Here is an 18,917-nt window from a genome sequence, read left to right as displayed (position 1 = left end):
ACAAAATCAGAAACTAACCCTAGCATTTCAGCAGTAACAGATTGCTAAGACAGTTAATGAATTGTCAGTAGAAATTACTCTACTAAATGTACTAGAATAGAGAATAGAAAAATAAGTAGTCCATCTAGAATGCAGTGCTGCAAGGCAAACTGAACACTCCAGTCGCAGTCCGGAAAAGCAACATGCTAAATTTGAAATACCCAAGGAGCACTAGCATTCATTGGGATGACTGCCAGGTCCAAAGCAATGCTAACTGGAGAGGGGAGGCAAAGCCTCCGTACTTAACTGAGCATAGATTGTACCCCATGGCTTAATGAGGGTGACAGCCCTTTTAAACCCCCTATCAAATCTGCCTTGGCTAAGTGAGCTGTTGGATGGGGACTGGAGTGCTCAGCACCTTGCAGGGTAATCAGGCTGTGACCATCATTCTCTCCATGACCTATGTGGTCAAATACCTGGAGCCAAGCTGGCTGGAAGTCATTACAACTCCAAGCCCTGTTGAATTTTTGCAAGATCTGCTTTCTAGACAGCTGAGCATTTGCAGCTCTGTCAGGCCCAGAAGCCACCTGTAAGTACTCAGTACTCCTGAAAACATTATTTGTATCAAATGCCAGCCTACAACCATGCCTAGTGGCACAATCCCTTCCCCCCCAGGTAGGATGGACAGTATGTACATGTTCCTTCTAGTTAGCTGATCTACTGGTAGAAACACACAAAACAAGTATGAGCAATACCTAAATGAATCCCCATGATCTGTAGTTTGAGCCATGAAAAAAACCATAAATATTAAGACCCCCCCCCACATGACTCCAACTATTTCATGGTTTTCACGTCAAGTGCGAAATCCATTCATATAATGTCAATTAGGAAAGATTAAGGTCTAAGCTTTATCCTAGAGGAATGTTTGACATGAAACAAAAAAACAGCTTCCAAGGTTAGCTACATGATGAAGCAAAGCTGTGTCATTTGTTAACTGCCGCAGTGGTTTACTGTGAACATATTCCTCCCACCATAAAGCTCATGCCTCTTCTTAGACAAAACACAATAAACCATTGACAAAAAAAAAAAATCCACACACAGAAAAGAAGCAAATGTTTTTCTTGCCTCGTGAGGGTTTGCAAGCTCTGTGTTGCTGCCTTCTCGGACTTTCCACTGTCGTCACTTTGGGGGCGTGGATAAGGTGAGTAACTGTTTGAGGGCGGATTTAGAAAGAGAGTAACTGTTCCAGGGTGGGTCTAAAAAATGAATAGCTGTTCAAAGGAGCAACCTTTGTGGAAGAGGAGTGACAGGGCTGGCCACAAACCACACCCACACAGGCTGGCCTGTGCTTGGGGTAGATTTTTCCTGGTGAATGTTAACAGAAAATCTTTACCTAGTACCAAAACTGCAACTACAAGCCTGAAAGTAGCCTGTGAGTAGCTCCAGTGGCTCCACCACTGAAGTCAAAGATGCATCTTAACACTTTGTTGGATGGAGGATCATGACATTGATGTAGCTGGAATATACTGATTTGATGCCTTATTTCTCTTAAATATGTACCTTGGGGACTAGAATCTGATAGGGTAATAAAAACCTCAAGGCAAAGAGGTATGTAAAAGAAAAAAAAAGCCCACTGAATTTTGCATTAAAATATTTTTTTTAAATGTGCAACCTCCTATACAAGGCTACAATTAAAAAGGTGTTTGGAAGTGGCTACTACATATTTGGAATGTATTTGAGCACCCAAAAGTGTTTGGGAAAAATATTGTCCCTAATTTCCTCTAAAATATGGGAAAATAAACAACTGCATTTGAGAGATGCTCAGATCTCAAAAGCAGAAGATTAGCTCATATGCAATCTTGCAATGATGCTTAACAACACAAAACCCTTGCCACTAAAAGCTATGGAATCAAAACTGAAAGGAGGTGCTAAAAACATTTGCTATGATATTCACACAGTTGCACACAATTTTTAGAATGAATGCCTTGACACTGCAGTTAATGAGAATAGTTATGTCTGAATTAAGACAATACTGATCATCAACTTTATAAAACTCTGCCAGCTATAATAACCAATGAGGTTAGTGCACTGTCTTAACAGAGAGAACAGTTCAATCAAATTGGTCAGGTAAAAGGAGGTCCTGAAAAAAACGCAAACTTAGTCTTTTATAGATTCATAGAATAGTTTCAGTTGGAAGAGACCCTCAGGATCATCAAGTCCAACCATAACCTAACCAACTCTAGCACTAAACCACGTCCCTAAGAACCTCGTCTAAATGCCTTTTAAACCTCTCCAGGGATGGTGACTCCACCACTTCCCTGCCTGGCAACCCTTCCCGTGAAGAATTATTTCCTAATATCCAATCTAAACCTCCCCTTGCCAACTTGAGGCCATTTCCTCTTGTCCTATCACTTGCTATTTGGGAGAAAAGATCAATACCCTCCATACTACAGCCTCTTTCTCACTGTATTAGCCGTACTGAATGATGACAAAAGCCACATTTAGCCTTAAAATCTAGAAGTCTGCTAGGTCTTCCTCTTCCAGTGCTTTAAAACATTCTAAAGAGATTTGACAGATAAAAGACAAAAGAAGTGGTATAGTCATGCATGAGGGAAGAGGTTCACAAAAGTCTGAGGCAGAGTTCTAGTCCTGGTCTTTTGGCCTAACCTCAAGATCACTCTTTTTTAGGAAAAAGAAAACCCTTGTGACAGAAAAGATGCTTTTGAGCACCTTAATTAGGAATCTACCATCTTCCTGAGTTAAGGCTTATTTGGTCAGCATTTAAACAGGATAACAGGAATATCAGCTTATTCACTCAGCTTCATATCTAAATTATGCTGTATGATGATGGGAGGCATCCCTTCTGACTCTGTATGAGTTTAATGTGTGTGAGAGAGCACAAATGAATGAAGCAATGATTAGGAGAGGAGCAACAGGAAAGGCAACTGTATGTGAATTAAGTTAAAGAAACAGAAAAATATAGTTTAACAAACACTTCTACTTGGCCACTGTCAGCAAAAAGAAACCCTTCCAAAAATACATACATTTATACACATTTTAAACATATTATCAACAGGACAAACTAGCCTTTGCATGGTATTTTTTGTTTGATTGACCAAGTCAAGATCCCAAAGGTTCTAATCCTGAAAGACTGCAGGTTCTTCATTTCTTAAAAGGTAAGATCTTTATCTACTTTTCACTTGGTCTGAGCTTTGAGCTTTGCATTTCTTGTCATGATAGACAGCAATATTAAGATAAACAAAAGAGTGAAGAAGAAGAAGAGAGTCGCTTCTCTTTTCTTATCCTTTCAGGAGCTTACTCATGTGGAATTTTTATCACCTTCTTTGCAAGGCTGGCATTACTAACGGTAATGCAGTGATGTAGTAAGCTACTTAAACCTCTTTCAAAACAGGTGATGGTCCCCCCACAGCCCCTATCATGCTAAGGGGCAACCCCAACCTCTCTCTAATGACAGCATGCACAAATCTCAACAGATCTTCACAAACCTGTGAAGAGGTATATTTCTGGAAAAAATTTGATTTCTCTATTGACTGAGGATGTAATCCAGATCCCGTTACGAGTCAATGGATTGACCTCCCTTTGAATCAGTGCCTGCAGATTCAATTTGCTTTGCCCTAAATGAAGTGTGCTGCTGTGGAGGAATGTGCTTTGTAAAGAACAAACCTCCTTATTCTGGACATGTTCTCTGAATATGAAATCCTACAAGAGAATCTATGTACAGTGTTGTCACAGTGTCCATGCTCATTGGACAGTAAATATTGGCTTGCAAACCTGAGCAGAAGGTCGAAGAGAAGCTCTGCAGTGCTCCATCCACCTCCTCTATGCTGGGAAGAGCTATAAGCCGAGGAAGAAGAGCTTCAAGTGACTGGATGAACAGCCGTGCACTGTGCTGGTCTGCTTCTTGGTTTTTCAGCAATTTCAGAGAGAGAGCAGCAGTACGTAAGGACCTGTGGCCTGGACAGTCCCGTGGTGTCTGCTCCTCATCAGCCAAGGAGCAATTGTCAGAGCCTATGTCTGAGACATCTGACCTGCCAGAGTCCTTCTCTGCTGCCATGGAATACTGATCACATGAATCAAATTCAGTCCTAGAAAGGTCCTGGTCATCTACACTGAAGTTACTTTCACTGTATCTGGATCCATAGGACCGGGTCTTGCAGTCAACTGATAAGAAGTTAGTTATATCTGGATAGACTATGGTGTGGCTTCTCTGAACAACATCTGGCTGGTCGATGGTTTCTGACTCCGGTTCTCTGTAATGAATCTCTTTGCTTTCATGTCCAGCTGGAGATGGCAGTGAGTTTTTCTGACTTTCTGGATTATCCTCTGGAGTTGTCTGTCCCATATCCCCTTCCAAAGTGGTCTGACCAGTGTCTGTGGTAACACTAATGCTAATATCAGGACTCTTCTCATTTCCTGATTCCCAGGCAGGATTTTCTGAGGACAGGATGCGCCTCTGCCACCGAAAGTCAGCATCATTGATCTCCATGGAGTCTCTGCTTGTCTCAGTCCCATCCTTCAATTCTTCTGCGCGCTGGAGTAGCAGCTGGATCTGCTCTTCACTAAGACCCCTCCCTTGGCTCAGCTCATCTAATGCCCCAAGCAGGGCAAAGACGCAGGACACCGAAGCGTAACATGCCTCAATACCACCTTTGATGCAGGCTTCCGTCATGCCGTCCATGATACTACAATTAAAACAGAGTTTATTTAAGTGATGCAGCACATATAGTGAGCACATGTCACTGTCATCCAACACCATCCTTCCATAGCCAGGAAAAAAATAGGTGAAATTATCCTGTAAGACTACTCCTGAGAAAGACAACTAGTATTAGAACAAATTTTTATGTCTCCCATGTGGACATTGCCATTCTGTAAAGAAAGTGCCACCCAGGGAAACAGCTACCATGCATTTATACCAGCATGCACAGCATGTTTTCCCTTACGGACAAGCACTTACACTGAAAAAAAACCTCAACACCCAACAGAAGCCATCTGTGTCCTGAAAATTATCTTTTCTTATCTGCAAGATATGATCTTTATAAGAACTGAGAATCCTTTTTGCTCAATCTGACAATGTATAAACTTTCAGTTACCTCTTTTGACTTCATCGTGGAAATGTACCTCTAAATAAGCACATAGTTATTTTATTGCAAGGTTAGGGACCCAAACACAAGAATTTCCAGGTGCAAACCACCATATTTGGGTATTTTGGCAAACTCCACAGGGGAGTTATCTATGCTTTTACAAACAGGTCCAGACTGACAACAAACCAGTAAGAGCTTTCACTCCTCTTCCATTTTCACAGCTTATTTAACCAGGGAGATACCCTGCCTCATATTTGGGTACGCTTCTGAAGGTATAACTGTTTAAGTGTCCTGGGTGCACAGGTTTAAGAGAGAAGAGGCTAAAGGAGGAAACAAAGCATACAGCTTGAGGAGATCCAGATGTGACTTCCTTTTAGAAATAGACCTCTTCCTGCATTCTGACTCAGAAGAGCAGGGCCCTGCCAAATCACAAAGCCGCCGAGGACTACCAAGTATCTGAAAGGAAAGGAAACAGAACTTAATAGAGGATTATCTAAGCATTATTTAAATACAATAAATGAGTCATGATTTTGTCAAGCCCTGGAACCCAGTGCTGTAATTTCTCACAGCAAAGGAAAACAGCACACTGATGTTCTACTTATTAAAGCTACCTTTCATCTTCTTAAAGGCATAAAAGCAGATAGAGAAGAGCAGAGTATTCAACAAGAATCTCATATGTAAAGCACTGGAGAGCATTCTATTTTGACTGAATATGTTTCAACTGATACTGCACACAAAACTATCTTTATGCCTAAATACAGAGCAAGAATCTTGCATCATATTATATACCAAAGAGGGCCTTTCTGTTCAGTGACCGAGTTACAAAATGACAGGAATCATGCAAAGATAGGCAAAGTCTTTCCTTCCAACTCAACCTGCCAAGTGGTGTCCTGTTAATGCCCACCATGAAATACAAGGAGGCACCTTTACAAACAAGCCCATATTAATAACCAGAAAGAGGCAACAGATAAATCCTACAGGAAACATTAGACTGAGCTTTTCCTAAATGTTCACTTGTCATCTTCATATTGTTTGAAATTAGAAGAAGACAAGTGCTGGTTCAGACAAAAACCCAGTGGGTTGGCTGTGTGGTGTTAGGAGACATCTTTAGACACAGAACAGCCTAGGCAGGCACAAGGTAGAACAAAACCTGAACAAAGACCACCGTTCCTACAAATTCTGTCAGTTGCCTCCTGTTCCACAATGTTAGAAGTAAGCTGCACATCTGAAATGCAAGAGCCCACGATTTCAGCTGCTGCTCAAAGAAGTCTCACAATGCTCCAGCTCTAGTGCTGTCAGAGGCACTGGGCGAGAGGCCAGAATGGACTGGTCTTGACAAGGCCACTTAAGACATTTGCAGCTTCCTTGTGGCTATTCTAATAAAGCTCAAGAAAACGGTATTTTAAAAACCTGGCACATAATCAAGGCACAGGTTCACCTTAATGCCTGGAATACTACACTGTGAGGATGAATGTCTTCTTCTAGCAACAGCAGAGAGTAAGGAAAGATGCCAAAGAAATTGAGAACTGAATCACTGTACTTCATCTCCTCCAAAAGAGCAGTCATGACTCAGTGATAAGATCTGCTCCATGCAGTATCACAGCATGAACACTGAGGAGTTGCCATAGCAGCTTGCATTATGGAGACAAATATAACTATTATGACTTTGTAAAACTAAAAATACTTGTCAGAGTAGCTTTGATGCAACAGCTCTGCTCAGAATGGGCAGTTTCAACATCCCTATTGCTAAGGTATGGGATGGTATACCCAACAACATATACTGTTATATAAATATTTTGCTTTACATGCCTGCATTTGCACGAGATTATCCTACCTCTTTCATGATTTTGATGGCCTCTACTCGGTGCTGAGGTGGTGGGTAAAGTAATATCCGGTGATAAAGAGACTGCAGCACAGGCTTCATGGATTCCACTGACCCCACCAGTCGAACCAGTTCTGCTGCAATGTAATATATGGTCCGTGCAACGGGCCCACTCAGGGCAGGTGCTGTGGAGGAACAACCTGAACCCCGGCCATGATCAGAGATCCCTGAGGAAGGTGAATCAGCCTCAAGGCAGATGTTGCTGTGAGCAGAGGTGATAGTTTTGTCATGGATTGGATTTCCCAGGATTACTACTAGGGCTGGACACAGTTGCTTCCTGAGAAAAAGAGAAAAGCAGCAGATGGTAACTGAAAAAAATAATCTCACAGGAACAGATTGCAAATAGCCCACAGTTAAATGAGATACACATTCTTGTTTTAATGATCAGTCAACAGCAGTGGTTAGATCGAATATCAAATCACATATTTTTTTTTTTTTCATGTCCCAAGCATCAGCATGCTAGTGCATAAGGAAATACTTTTGGGTGCTTTAAAAACATGGTACTGATCTTGCAAGTTCATGTTGCTGCAGAGTGCTGCCCTTTGCAGGATAGCATGCTTGCCTCTTTCATTGGCTGCAACCTCTCACAAGGTAGAAATGCTAGGTTTCTACTGCCAAGTGTTTCTTCTTCAGTCCAGCTTGGGAGCTTTAAAAAAAACTGACAAAACCCCTCAATCTATGTTAACTAGAAGGTCTGCGGTTCCATTACTGAACTGCACATGATTTATTTTTGTAAGTACCCTTAGCTGTGAACCTCTGTTTCACTGGCTTTTGAGAAAATAATTAAAGCCATTCACAGTAACTCAAAGTGTGCGTTGTAACTCCTCATAATGCCACTACACACTAAAAACATCATCATTCCTTCAACTGGCTTTCTGCATGAACACTCAAGTGATTCCACACCAGCAGATCACTCTTCTGTGAAGCAACAGCCAAAAGCAACGCAGCACGTTGCTTCATTAGCTGTTATTTCAGCTTTGCACTCACGCACTCAACATTTTACTTCAGTCTGCAAGACCCTAATTTAAAAGCCAAGTGTTGCATGAGAATGTAGTCCCAAACCTGATTTTCACCCCTATGCCTCAGAGGTTCAAGCTGGCACCCAGAGCAAGCACCCATAACAAGTAATGACTTGGCATGAAAAGTATTAATTACATCCTCATAGGTAAGTACATCTTATTTTCTCAAGATTTTTATGTAGCTCAGAACTTTCATTGCTTCTCTTAATGTGCTTGCTAAAACAGCTCAGCTTCCTGAAGTCAGAGAAAGAAAACTGTCTTTTAATCAGATACCAGATAATAACTTTGAGTCTGCTTATTCCATTTCTTTCTCCAATCAGGTATGCTTCAAAACATATCAATTCACTGCTTAAGAAATGTGCTTGCCTCTAAGCAGGCATAATCACAGGTTGCAACAGCAATATATTGCACACACGTTAGTCCCATCAAAGTGCTTCTGTATTAAACTATGGAGAACACTGTCAGAAGAACATAGGGCTAAATCTTCTGTCTGCTCCCTTCTTTGTCTTCTGTTGAGAACTGACTACAAAGTGCCAGACAGAGGAAAAAGTTCTGTGCCTGTAGGCAAGAGCTCCTTAAAGAACAAAGACAACTATCAGTTTGGTTCACAACTTCACTAGACAGCTACTGGATTAGTCTGTACTTACACTGCTATATATTCAAAATGATGTTTGCAGTTTAAACTGTTTCATGTCTTCCTTTTTTTTTTTTTTGTTCCACTTCATCTTAAGCATGTATCTGGAGGATGCATATTCCTTGGCAGCAATGCAGGTTAAGAAGTCTTGCCCCAATGACACATAGATACAAATATAAACATCTATAGATTTGCAGCGTAAGCTGGATCATCAAAATGATGTAAATTGAAAATAAAACGGGAATTGTTTTCTTTTAACAGAGATCATTTCAGTGACCTTGCTTATAGGATGGCCCCACAGTCAGTCACACAAGCATAAACAAAGGGTTGGGTGAAATTCAAGAACAGAAACTCCTGAAATGGGTTTGCCGTGAGAGAGAGAATTCTGCTTTGACATTAGAGCTCCCAGACACCCCAGCACAGGGTCCCTGTGCAACCCTGCCAAGTATTATGAACCTGAAGACCTCCCAGTCCCGCAGCCACTGATTTTCCTGGGACAGCAAGGGAAGTTACAGGTGCCTCTACATAGTGCATCCTTAGAATTGGGACTAAGTCAAACAGTTCCACTTCAAAAATTACAGGGTAAGAGCACAAGAAATACATTTGTCATTAACAGTCATGTATATCTTTTCTTAACAAAATCACCCATAAAGGTCACAGGATGGGCATGGATCACAAGGAATTGCGTATCAGTTACATTCTTGCTTTGTTACTAAGACTCTGTTATCCATATGCTACTAAAAAAAAAAAAAAGCACAATTGCAAACAAAAAGAGGGAAAAGGATTATTTCAGGTGCTCTGAGGTGATGGTATCGAACAATTTAGAGGCAGATATGAACACTAAAGGCGTGAAGCCTTTCTGGCGAAGTGTATTAAAAAGAGGATTTTTTGATAAAGTGGAATCACTAAAAAGATCATTTAGCCTCAGTCCTTATACAATGCAGGTCATGAGCATTTCTGGTCACCAGCACAGCATCTGACATTAATTCTGCTTATCTTCCTGTATTACTGCATCAGAGCAGTAACATGATCCTATGAATCTCTACAGCACCCTCCCACGGCAAGCAGAATATTTGTGTGTGTTTAAAGCCACACACAAATTCAAACTATTGCAGAAAGCCTAAGAGATTTTCTGTTCTGGCTAAGTACATTAGACTTCATTACAGTGATAATTCACTACAGGGATTTAATGTGCTAGCTGAGCATGAGGTCCTAACCAACCTTATATGATGCACAGAATGAACTAATAGTAGGTTAACAGCAAGCTCTTCTCACGTCTGGAGATTTATTACAGATTTGTTTGCATGGCTGAGGGGAGAAGGTCCTTTTAATACTTACAAACTGAATATATGCATTAGTTTGCCAATGTACTCACCATATGAGATCAGTGAACCCTTTGTGCTGGTGCATGCTGGGAGAGGAGCTGTTTAACATGGAGAGGATGCACTCCAAGTAAAGAAGCTGAAGTTGCCGATTGTCACTGGCAAAGAGAAAATATGCCATTCATGTCACATTAAAACAAAGATTATTTAATTTTCTAAAATAATTACATTAGTTCACTTGAAAATCACACCACAATTTACAGAAGTGATTTATTTTGCTTCTTCCTACGGATTTACAATGGTGTGGTCACCCTTATCATCCCATTCATTTTGTACTGTTCGCATGCAGTGATCTGCTACTTTTTGTAAGTAATAGAAAGAAAATAGATTTAATCGATCAAATTTCAGAGTAAGGAATTAAATAAAAAATCCATGTGAAAAAAGAGAAGGAAGAAAACAGAAATAATCATTCAAATTGGGTCGTCTCTTTGGGCACTCTGAAGGGCATTTAAGCTGCTCTCTTCTGGTTATTTTTTCTCTTTTCTCGGTGACAGCCACCATGGTCAAAAGTCAATGTCTACAGGCAGAAAGTTGCCTGATGACATAGCTACCTTTCAGGGCCTTGACAGTTACTCTGTCAAAACCATAAATACAAAGCGAGTTTCATGAGAAAGAATGTCCAAGATCCTGTGGACACCTGGAACTAACACACTTGTAATGTACAACGTGCTTGTACCTACTCATAGAATTAGCTGCGGGATTCAGGAGACAAGTAAAGCTGAGCTCTGCCTTATGAAAGGATCTCCCCATGTCAACTGCATTCACATTCTGTTTTTTATTCCTAAGACAGCTAGGATTTAATCATTATTTTTTTGTTTCAAGGTAAGAACTAGAGGAATGTATTTTCTGATGTATGATGGTACGTAAAGGAAGCTGTAAAGAATGGATTTATCTTAACTGAAATTAAGGAATGAGAAATGTCTGTTCTTCTGTCACTGCCTGAATTCCTTTTGTTCACATAGATGAATTTTCATCCAAGTAGAACAGTATCTGTTTCACATGACATGCAGAAAATAGTGAATTCCAAGGCTCAAAGCTAGATTTCTATTATAACTACATGCTATGGAGGCTTTAAAACTGCTGGTTGGTTATACATTTTAAAGGTAATAGCCTCTTCCTCAGAACAGTCCACACCTATATGGAAAAATGTACACATTCCAGATACAATTGCCTTATTTCTTGACAGCTTTTCTTACAACGTATCTTAATGTATATCATCAACATCTTGCAGTTGACACTTGCATGGGCATGTACAGGCTGTCCCTCCACTCTTGACTGCTCTGATGCCTCTTACTACCAATTCTTTTCCTGCAGGTAACAAATTAATACTGCACTCCTGCACAACTCAGCGTAGCTGTCGTGTTCACATCACTGCTGCCACAAAATCCAGAGGTTCTGATGCAAAACTTGTCTTCCTGAACTCTTCTTCATCACACATAGCTGTGCCTCCCTCAAACACAAATTCTAGTGAGCTTAAAATTTAAATTAGTGCAGTCTTCAGACTAAGAAATTAGAACATGGCAATACCATAGAATGGTTTGGGTTGGAAGGGACCTTAAAGATCATCTAGTTCCAAGCCCGCTGCCATGGGCAGGGACACCTTCCACTAGAGCAGGCTGCTCAAAGCCCCATCCAACCTGGCCTTGAACACTCCCAGGGATGGGGGATCCACAGCTTCTCTGGGCAGCCTGTTCCTGTGCCTCACCACCCGCATGGTGAAGAATTTCTTCCTGATATCTAATTTAAATCTATTCTCATTCAGTTTAAAACCATTACCCCTTCTTCTATCGCTACATGCCCTTGTAAAATGTCTCTCTTCAGCCTTTTTGTAGGTCTCTTTTAGGCAGTGGAAGGCTCCTCTAAGGTCTCCCTGGAGCCTTCTCATCTCCAGGCTGAACAACCCCAATTCTCTTCCTGGTTGGGGGGCCTGTAGCAGACCCCCACTATAATGTCACCTGTGCCTGCCCGCCCTTTAAACCTGACCTGTAAGCTTCTCATCCATCCTGAGGCAGAGCTCCACGCACTCCAGCTGGTCACTGACATACTGGGTGATGCCCTCTCCTTGTCTTCCAGGTCTGTCCTTCCTAAAAAGCCTGTACCCTTCCATTCCAGCACTCCAGTATAGCAAACTAAAACCTCACCTCACTGACCTGGAGGTTCAAAAGTTAAGTTGCTGACAACAAAGTGTTTTGAAGGAGATACCAAAATTTGCCTTGAAAAAAATAAAGGCTTTTCATTCATGGAGTTAGTTCTTTAACAAGCCACCCTAATTAAATTTATCTCCCTCAGATTCAATCAGAATGCTTTACAATGCTTTGCTCATAGAGATTCTAACAGTCTGGGTACCTAATTACAAGCATGAAGTAAATTATGGCTCAGTGAGTATTTTTAAGTCTTCTGAATTTCTTACTATACTTTATTTACAGCATGACTCAAACTGTTCTAATTTAGTACAGTTTTATGGGGAGCTGGGATAGCAGATAATTTTTAAAAGACTTTCAGTGATTTTTGAGAGATCTTGTTAGGTAGTTTAGTTTTGATATTTCATATCCAGTATTCCAAAGTCATTAACATTTGGTGGACAATGCTTATCAGATGATAGCTGTTTATAGCTTTACATGTGGGCAAAATTGGATATAAATAATTAATCTTTAAACTGGTTTTGCCACTTGATATTGTTAGACACACACTTTTGAAGGTCTCTTCTTACTGTTCTGTATCTATGCACACAACTAAAAGAAAATAAATATTCCTTTAGAAGATTCAGAAACAAGCTTTTTTTTTTCCCCAAATGCTAACACTGATCAAATAATGCTAAGCGAGGCACTCTTCCCTTTCAAATCTTGTTGTAATTAGAGATAGTCATGGCAGGGCATTTTATAGGAGAACTGCACACAAAGACGTCTGTGCTGTCTATGGCTCTGGTAGTTCCTACGCCATAGTTTTTCTCAAAGTGGTAGAAAAAGGAAAACACCAACACATGCTTGTTTTGTGTATCTCCCATTTCCTCAAGTTCATCACAGGCTACTTCCACAGACATGCGATCCAACCTAAGAGACATTACGCTACATTTAAAATAGTTTCAGATTGGGTTTCCACTACAACTCAGGTGATTTGCAACTGGCAGTAGCAGCAATTTAAATCTTATTTCACTGATACAGAAACAATGTTGTAAAGTGAGAGCTTGTTTTTCCCTTAGAAGTTTCTAATTTTTTCTGGCTTGCTATATTTCTATTTTTTAAATAATTGCTGTGTTTGCACAGCTTTTGGTTGCTTTGTTACCTCTTCAAGACCTAAGGCTTTTTTTTGGCTCATTTCTTAACAGACCATTAGTTGAGCTATGCTGGAATGCCACAGCAAGTAATTTTTAACTCATGAGTAAACATTTAATCTTACAGTACTGGCCAACAAGAGACTCCAGTATTTTAATGCAGTGTATAGAACAGAGTAACACTCTATTACTGCCCATAATATCTGCATTTTAAAAGTTAGGCTCGTGCATTTCCAAGTAGGTAGAGTGTATGATATTCCTAAATTTAAGGAATGTTTGGTAATGCAAATTATTTGAGTTGGATAAATGCTGCTTTTCTAAGGACATATTAATTCATTTCACATATTGTTTCCTCTGGGCTTTTCCATGTCTATTGTAATTGTTCTTTCTGCAGCGGTTGCTTTCAAACCAGAAAATTTATCCTTTGACAAGTGTTTTGCTGCTGTATGGAAATTACTTATAGATTAGATTTACTGGAAGCTCTTTAAAGCCCAATGGTGCACAAAGAAGGCAAATTAGCTTCTCATCTCAAATCAAGAACAATATTTCCTCTAATAAACACTTCATTTAAGCACAGTTTTGCTCCATAATCCCAGCACTACAACAGTACAATCACAAGTATCAGTGAAACTATCAATCTCCAGCTAATACATTCAAATTATAAACTGAAGTAACTCACTTTATGACAGCCTGGAGCTTCTCACAGAGCACAGTGAGGACAGATACAACATCATCACAAAGAGACTCAGTTGCAGTACCTCCAAAAAGGACAGAGATCAGAGGCATTACGTATGTGCAGCTGGATTACAACCTCAGTTTACTTTATGGACTTTCAGAGATGGTCAGTGCTTCTAAACAATGAGCAGGGCTGCCAAAATTCATAGAGAAGATGCAGCAGGCCAAGTCCTAGATCAGAAAGTGATCTCCACACAATGAAAAAGCAGTAGCATTAAATCCAGAGAAAGCATTAATTGCTTACATAGAAGTTTAGGTGAAATTCAATTCAGATAATAAGTATACAAATAAATAAAAGAGAACTGTCTCCAGTACTTCTAAAAGGCAGCTAAAATTTCTATATCTCTCCCTGCATTTTGTCTCCACTATGCAGCTTCTGATGTCTGATCAGGTTCTGATCTTAAAAGAGGATGCTTGTGCACTTCAAAGATTTTATCCTTCATCCACACAAGTTCTCCTGCAGAAATCCAGTGAGAAGGTCAAAAGCAGAGATTATTTTTACCTACCAGGGAAGATCTTGGAAGTTAGGCCAGGATGGGAGCAGAAAATATTCTCTTGTAATACAATAATTTGGTAAGCATGAACACACCTTTGCTAGTGATGCACTTTCAAAAGCTGCCATTATATAAACCATGTCTCTGGCCTGAAATACAGTAACACAATCATTTCCTGATTCCACATCCTCCTCCAAGAATCTGTTTCAATTTAAGAAAGAAAGCCACTTACTAAGGCTTTCTCCAGAGCACTGAAACTCCTTAATTACAGAAGTTAGCACCTCAAAACAAACATTTATTACTACGTTGAGTGCAACACCATTACTATGTCTCAAATTAAGACATGACTGAAAATGTCAGGAGCTAACAGGGCTGTCCCAGTTCTTACCACGGGTAACACAGAGAACATCAAGCTACGGAGAATGTAAGAAGTCCTGAATATGCAATTCCTGTGACATCAAACAGTATTGTGCTGATGAAAGGAAAGTGAAGAGTAAAAAAGCTGAATTTGAAGGAGTCATTAAAAAAGTGTTACAAATACCTTGACTCTTGAATTTCTGCAAGGTGTCATGGTTTTCAATTGTCTGTTGAGAAAAGACAAAGGTGATACAATTGGTGCAAGGGGTGGAAAACCACTGTAGAAGTAATACTTGAACAGCAGACCTTTCTTAACATATCCATGTCCTCTGTTTTGGGTTTTTTGTTTGTATTTTTTTTTTTTTTTAGGTGAAGCCTTTGCAAAACGTTTTCAAAATTCCCTTAAAATCTGTTTTAACAGTCTTGTAGACTTAAAAGAACTCACATCTCATTGAATTGAATTAGGATTTTTTAAGTCCCTAAGGGATTTTCTACACCTAAAAGAACTCAGCAATAACTAGACATGTAAGTCGCACTGAAAATAACAGAGGAAACCACAGTCTAGATTTCACAAAGTACTAAAAAAACAAAATCATTTGGGTGTTAGAGATTTTATCACATTGTCACTGTTAATGTCACAGTGCCAATAAAATTAATGGCAGTCAGGAAATGGAAAAGACCTCTTGCATAATTTGGTTCAGCTGTGGTATAGGATTCTTCCTATCAGTGCACAAAGGGGTCAAGCCAAATTCTTCTCTCTAGCGTAAACAACAAACTGCCAGGAATCAAATGCAGCTCTCATATGCTTTCTCCTACTCCTCAGCTAAGAATGGAACTAAAAGAATTCAGCTTTCAGACCCAAAATGAAATTTCAAAACTTTTTTTTTTCTTTAAATGTTTTGGCTTGTAAAATGAACCTACTTAGCACAGACAGAAGGTAAGTTTAAGTAAACCAATTAATTTTGTTCTGCAGTTGCTCATTAGGATGAAAGTAATCTAGTCTAATAATCCAAAATAGAGGTGATCATCTTAACCCAAAACAGATGCAAGGAAAATAATCTGTAAAACTAAAGTCCTTAAAATTTCCTAAAAAATAGAAACAGACTTTTACAAAGACTACTTTTTTGATAATATGATAATAAACAAAGGAGCACAAATGAACATAAGAAGCCAATGTAATTTCACATGTGCCCAGGACATTTACAGTTTTGCTGATGATGTGCTGGGATTTCATCTAAACAGCAGCTATCATGGATTATAATAATTCAATAAACAGAATTTACTTTTTTGCTAAAAATCAAGCAAAGAATCTCATGATCTTAAATGATCTTCTCCAAAAAAAAGTAGAAGAAAACCTCAGTTACACTTTCTTGGTTGAGAATTTGTTTTGTTTATGTGAATTTTTGTCATGCAAAAAACCATTGGCAAAAGGATTTCAATGAACCTTACGAAAACAAGCAAACAAAATAAAGAATGGAAAAGGAAAAGACCAAGGCAGCCTGACAGCAGAACAAAGCCTCTTTTGGTTAATGGAAGGAGAAAAATAATGAACAGCCAAATAGAGCTGACAATGTGAGAGCTGCATTTCCGATACATGGCTCTGAGGCAGGCACGGAGTCAGAGCCCAAAAAAGCTTCTAAACACGATTAATTGTGGAAGTGTCAAATAAAAGCCATAAGGCACAACAAGCCAGCACAATACACGGCATTCAGAGAAACAAAAAGTAGGCAGCCATGGACATGGAACCATTTGTTGATGCCAGAAGGCTCACCATATTTTCTTGCTTTTGTCGTAACTGTAAAGTCAAGTCACTCAACATTTGGCTGAGGGTTGCCCGCACAGCGGTGTTAATGCTCCGCTGGTGATAGCTAGATACATATGTCTCAATGCAAACCTGATGAGGAAACAAGATAGCAATACATAGATATGAACTGTCACTTACCAGTAGCGCATTTTAGGAGGATACCAAAGTCTCTTGCATACAGATAGTCAGCCTTGCTTACTATTTCATATTGCTTTATTAGCACATTAAAAGTTTTCGGCAACATGGAAAACCGAGTAAGTAGCATTTAGAAGCAGCACTCAATTCATCAGGCTCACAGCTGCAGTAATGGTGAGGCAAAATTGGCAAAATCTTCCCCTTCTGTCACAGGTGATTTCTGGCACTTCTGTTGCTCCGTAGTTAATTCCCTAAATGCAGCTTTGATTGTTCAATTCTGGATTCTTATTTTTAACTATGACTCTGCAAGTCAGTATCTGCAATGTGAATACTCTCCAGTTCTTTAAAGTTGTTGCTTCTGTTGTATAGGCATTTGCCACTTTTTCTACAATTAATTATCATATGCTGCAGCACATCTGAAAGCCTCTGAAGACCTTTCCTAATACAGAAAAATACCATAGCATTTTACCATAAATAACACACAGATGATTGCCTTTCAATAACTGGCAATCAACCTGAGGGCTCCTCAACTCTGAGATCCCAGAGGAGCCAAGGCAACTGATGGATCATTCAGTTCCCAGATCATGTTATCCAAGTAGATGCCAAAGTGTAATGCAGCTAGGATGCTGGGGACAACACACCAAAAGACACAGTTTCTATCCTTGATCAGATTTTCAGTGGGAGGTGTCGGTCTCTGCAAGAGCGTCTAGAACTGTAGTAACCACTGTAACTACTGCACAGGAGCTACTAAGTGGGTAACAGTCTTGATGGAGCTGAGTGGGTTTGCAACAGAACTGTACAATACAATTTGTATTGTACAGATTGTACATACTGTACAATATTCTCAGACTGTAATCTGAAGAAGCAGTTTTGGTCCTTTGGCCCACACTGAGCTTTGTCATTAACAATGACTATTAAAAAAAAAAAAAGAATGACTATTCATATACTTCTCAGTCTTTTTTTTATTTATTCTGCCATCATTCAGATCTATAGCTAGTGAGAAGAACAATGAATAAACTGTGAAAAAATATAGTATAAATGATATGCATGAGGAGTATACATAAATTCATCTGGTGTATGTTTTCGAATGAGAAGGATATTATATGATGTAAAGACATTTTTATAGTTCCCCAGTGAGGATGAGGTTTTAAGAGGAAAAGATTAAAGTGATCTAAATACACAGGCTAATCAGTACTGGAACAGGCAGATGGACAAAACTCTTGATTGTTTCTAACTCCTACTGAAACGAAACCAAGCTATTCCATTGACTAAGACAAAGCCTGTGGGCTACAGGCTATAAAGTTTAAGATGAATGTGGCACAATTCTGCATTTGTTAGAGTAGAGTGGAAAACAATGTAAGTATGTTCCTAAGACCCTTTTGACCTCCTTACATTGGGTGACCTCACATCTCAGCATTTCAATAAAGCCACAAACACAAGAAAACATTACTTTCTCAGATACAAACTGTATCTTAAGTGGGAGATCTAAGACATCACACACGAAAGTTATTTAATTATGGCTCTTGCCTTATTTGTCCCTATTTCCCAACTACACTGAGAGACATCAATAGGGAGCTTTTTAAGTGCATGTATATAACTTGTTAAGCTAGAAACACTATGCAAACATCAAACTCAGACTGATTATATGTCTTTTGACAATACACTAGAACAGGTCACAGTTATACACATTTGCAGAATAAAAGGGACTGAATTGACTGCATATCTCATTCTTGTTGCCCTTCTTCAAGAGTCCAAGATCTTCCCCCTCACCCATTAATAACCTCCAAATCCACAGGATTTTATATAGCTTGAGATCAATCAGTCAGTGATGAAGATGGTCTTATCAGTTAAAAGAAGGCCCCAACCAACTTTGCCTATCATTCACCTGAACTCCAATGCACAAAAAACCCCTGAAGTCTGTTAAACAGGTACAGCCATTTGCAGAGGCCAAACCATTCCAGTGCTGCTGATATCATTCTGTTGTTGTGTAAGTCTTTTCTAGAGTACATGAATTAATTGATGAAATACCATTTTTAGAGGTAGGCTGACTTTCTGGAAAGAGCATGGTTGGTATCTCCTTCTTGTCTCCCCTCCCCATGCCAGCTAATAAGAAACAGTACCAG

The 18,917-nt window shown here is 39.6% G+C and overlaps 1 protein-coding gene across 11 annotated transcripts in view; it reads right to left on the bottom strand.

The window, feature by feature from the left end:
- Window positions 1–18,917, bottom strand: part of ARFGEF3 (ARFGEF family member 3) — an 89,345-nt gene that overhangs the window by 33,665 nt on the left and 36,763 nt on the right. For 6 of the 11 annotated variants that reach the window (XM_065057144.1, XM_065057145.1, XM_065057146.1 and 3 more), the window contains 8 exons: window positions 16,627–16,749; window positions 15,040–15,082; window positions 13,949–14,027; window positions 9,992–10,096; window positions 6,916–7,240; window positions 5,425–5,537; window positions 3,772–4,682; window positions 1,105–1,188 (listed from right to left, as the gene is read on the bottom strand). In XM_065057144.1, the coding sequence (XP_064913216.1) occupies window positions 1,105–1,188; window positions 3,772–4,682; window positions 5,425–5,537; window positions 6,916–7,240; window positions 9,992–10,096; window positions 13,949–14,027; window positions 15,040–15,082; window positions 16,627–16,749 (1,783 nt within the window). The remainder of the gene's footprint in view (window positions 1–1,104; window positions 1,189–3,771; window positions 4,683–5,424; window positions 5,538–6,915; window positions 7,241–9,991; window positions 10,097–13,948; window positions 14,028–15,039; window positions 15,083–16,626; window positions 16,750–18,917) is intronic. The other 5 variants (XR_010471397.1, XM_065057139.1, XM_065057142.1 and 2 more) reach the window with 2 other exon arrangements.

This window comes from Columba livia, chromosome 3, assembly GCF_036013475.1.
Source record: "Columba livia isolate bColLiv1 breed racing homer chromosome 3, bColLiv1.pat.W.v2, whole genome shotgun sequence".
Classification (NCBI taxonomy): Eukaryota; Metazoa; Chordata; class Aves; order Columbiformes; family Columbidae; genus Columba; species Columba livia.
Note: the sequence above shows the minus strand (reverse complement) of the source record. Positions and strands in the feature narration are given on the sequence as shown.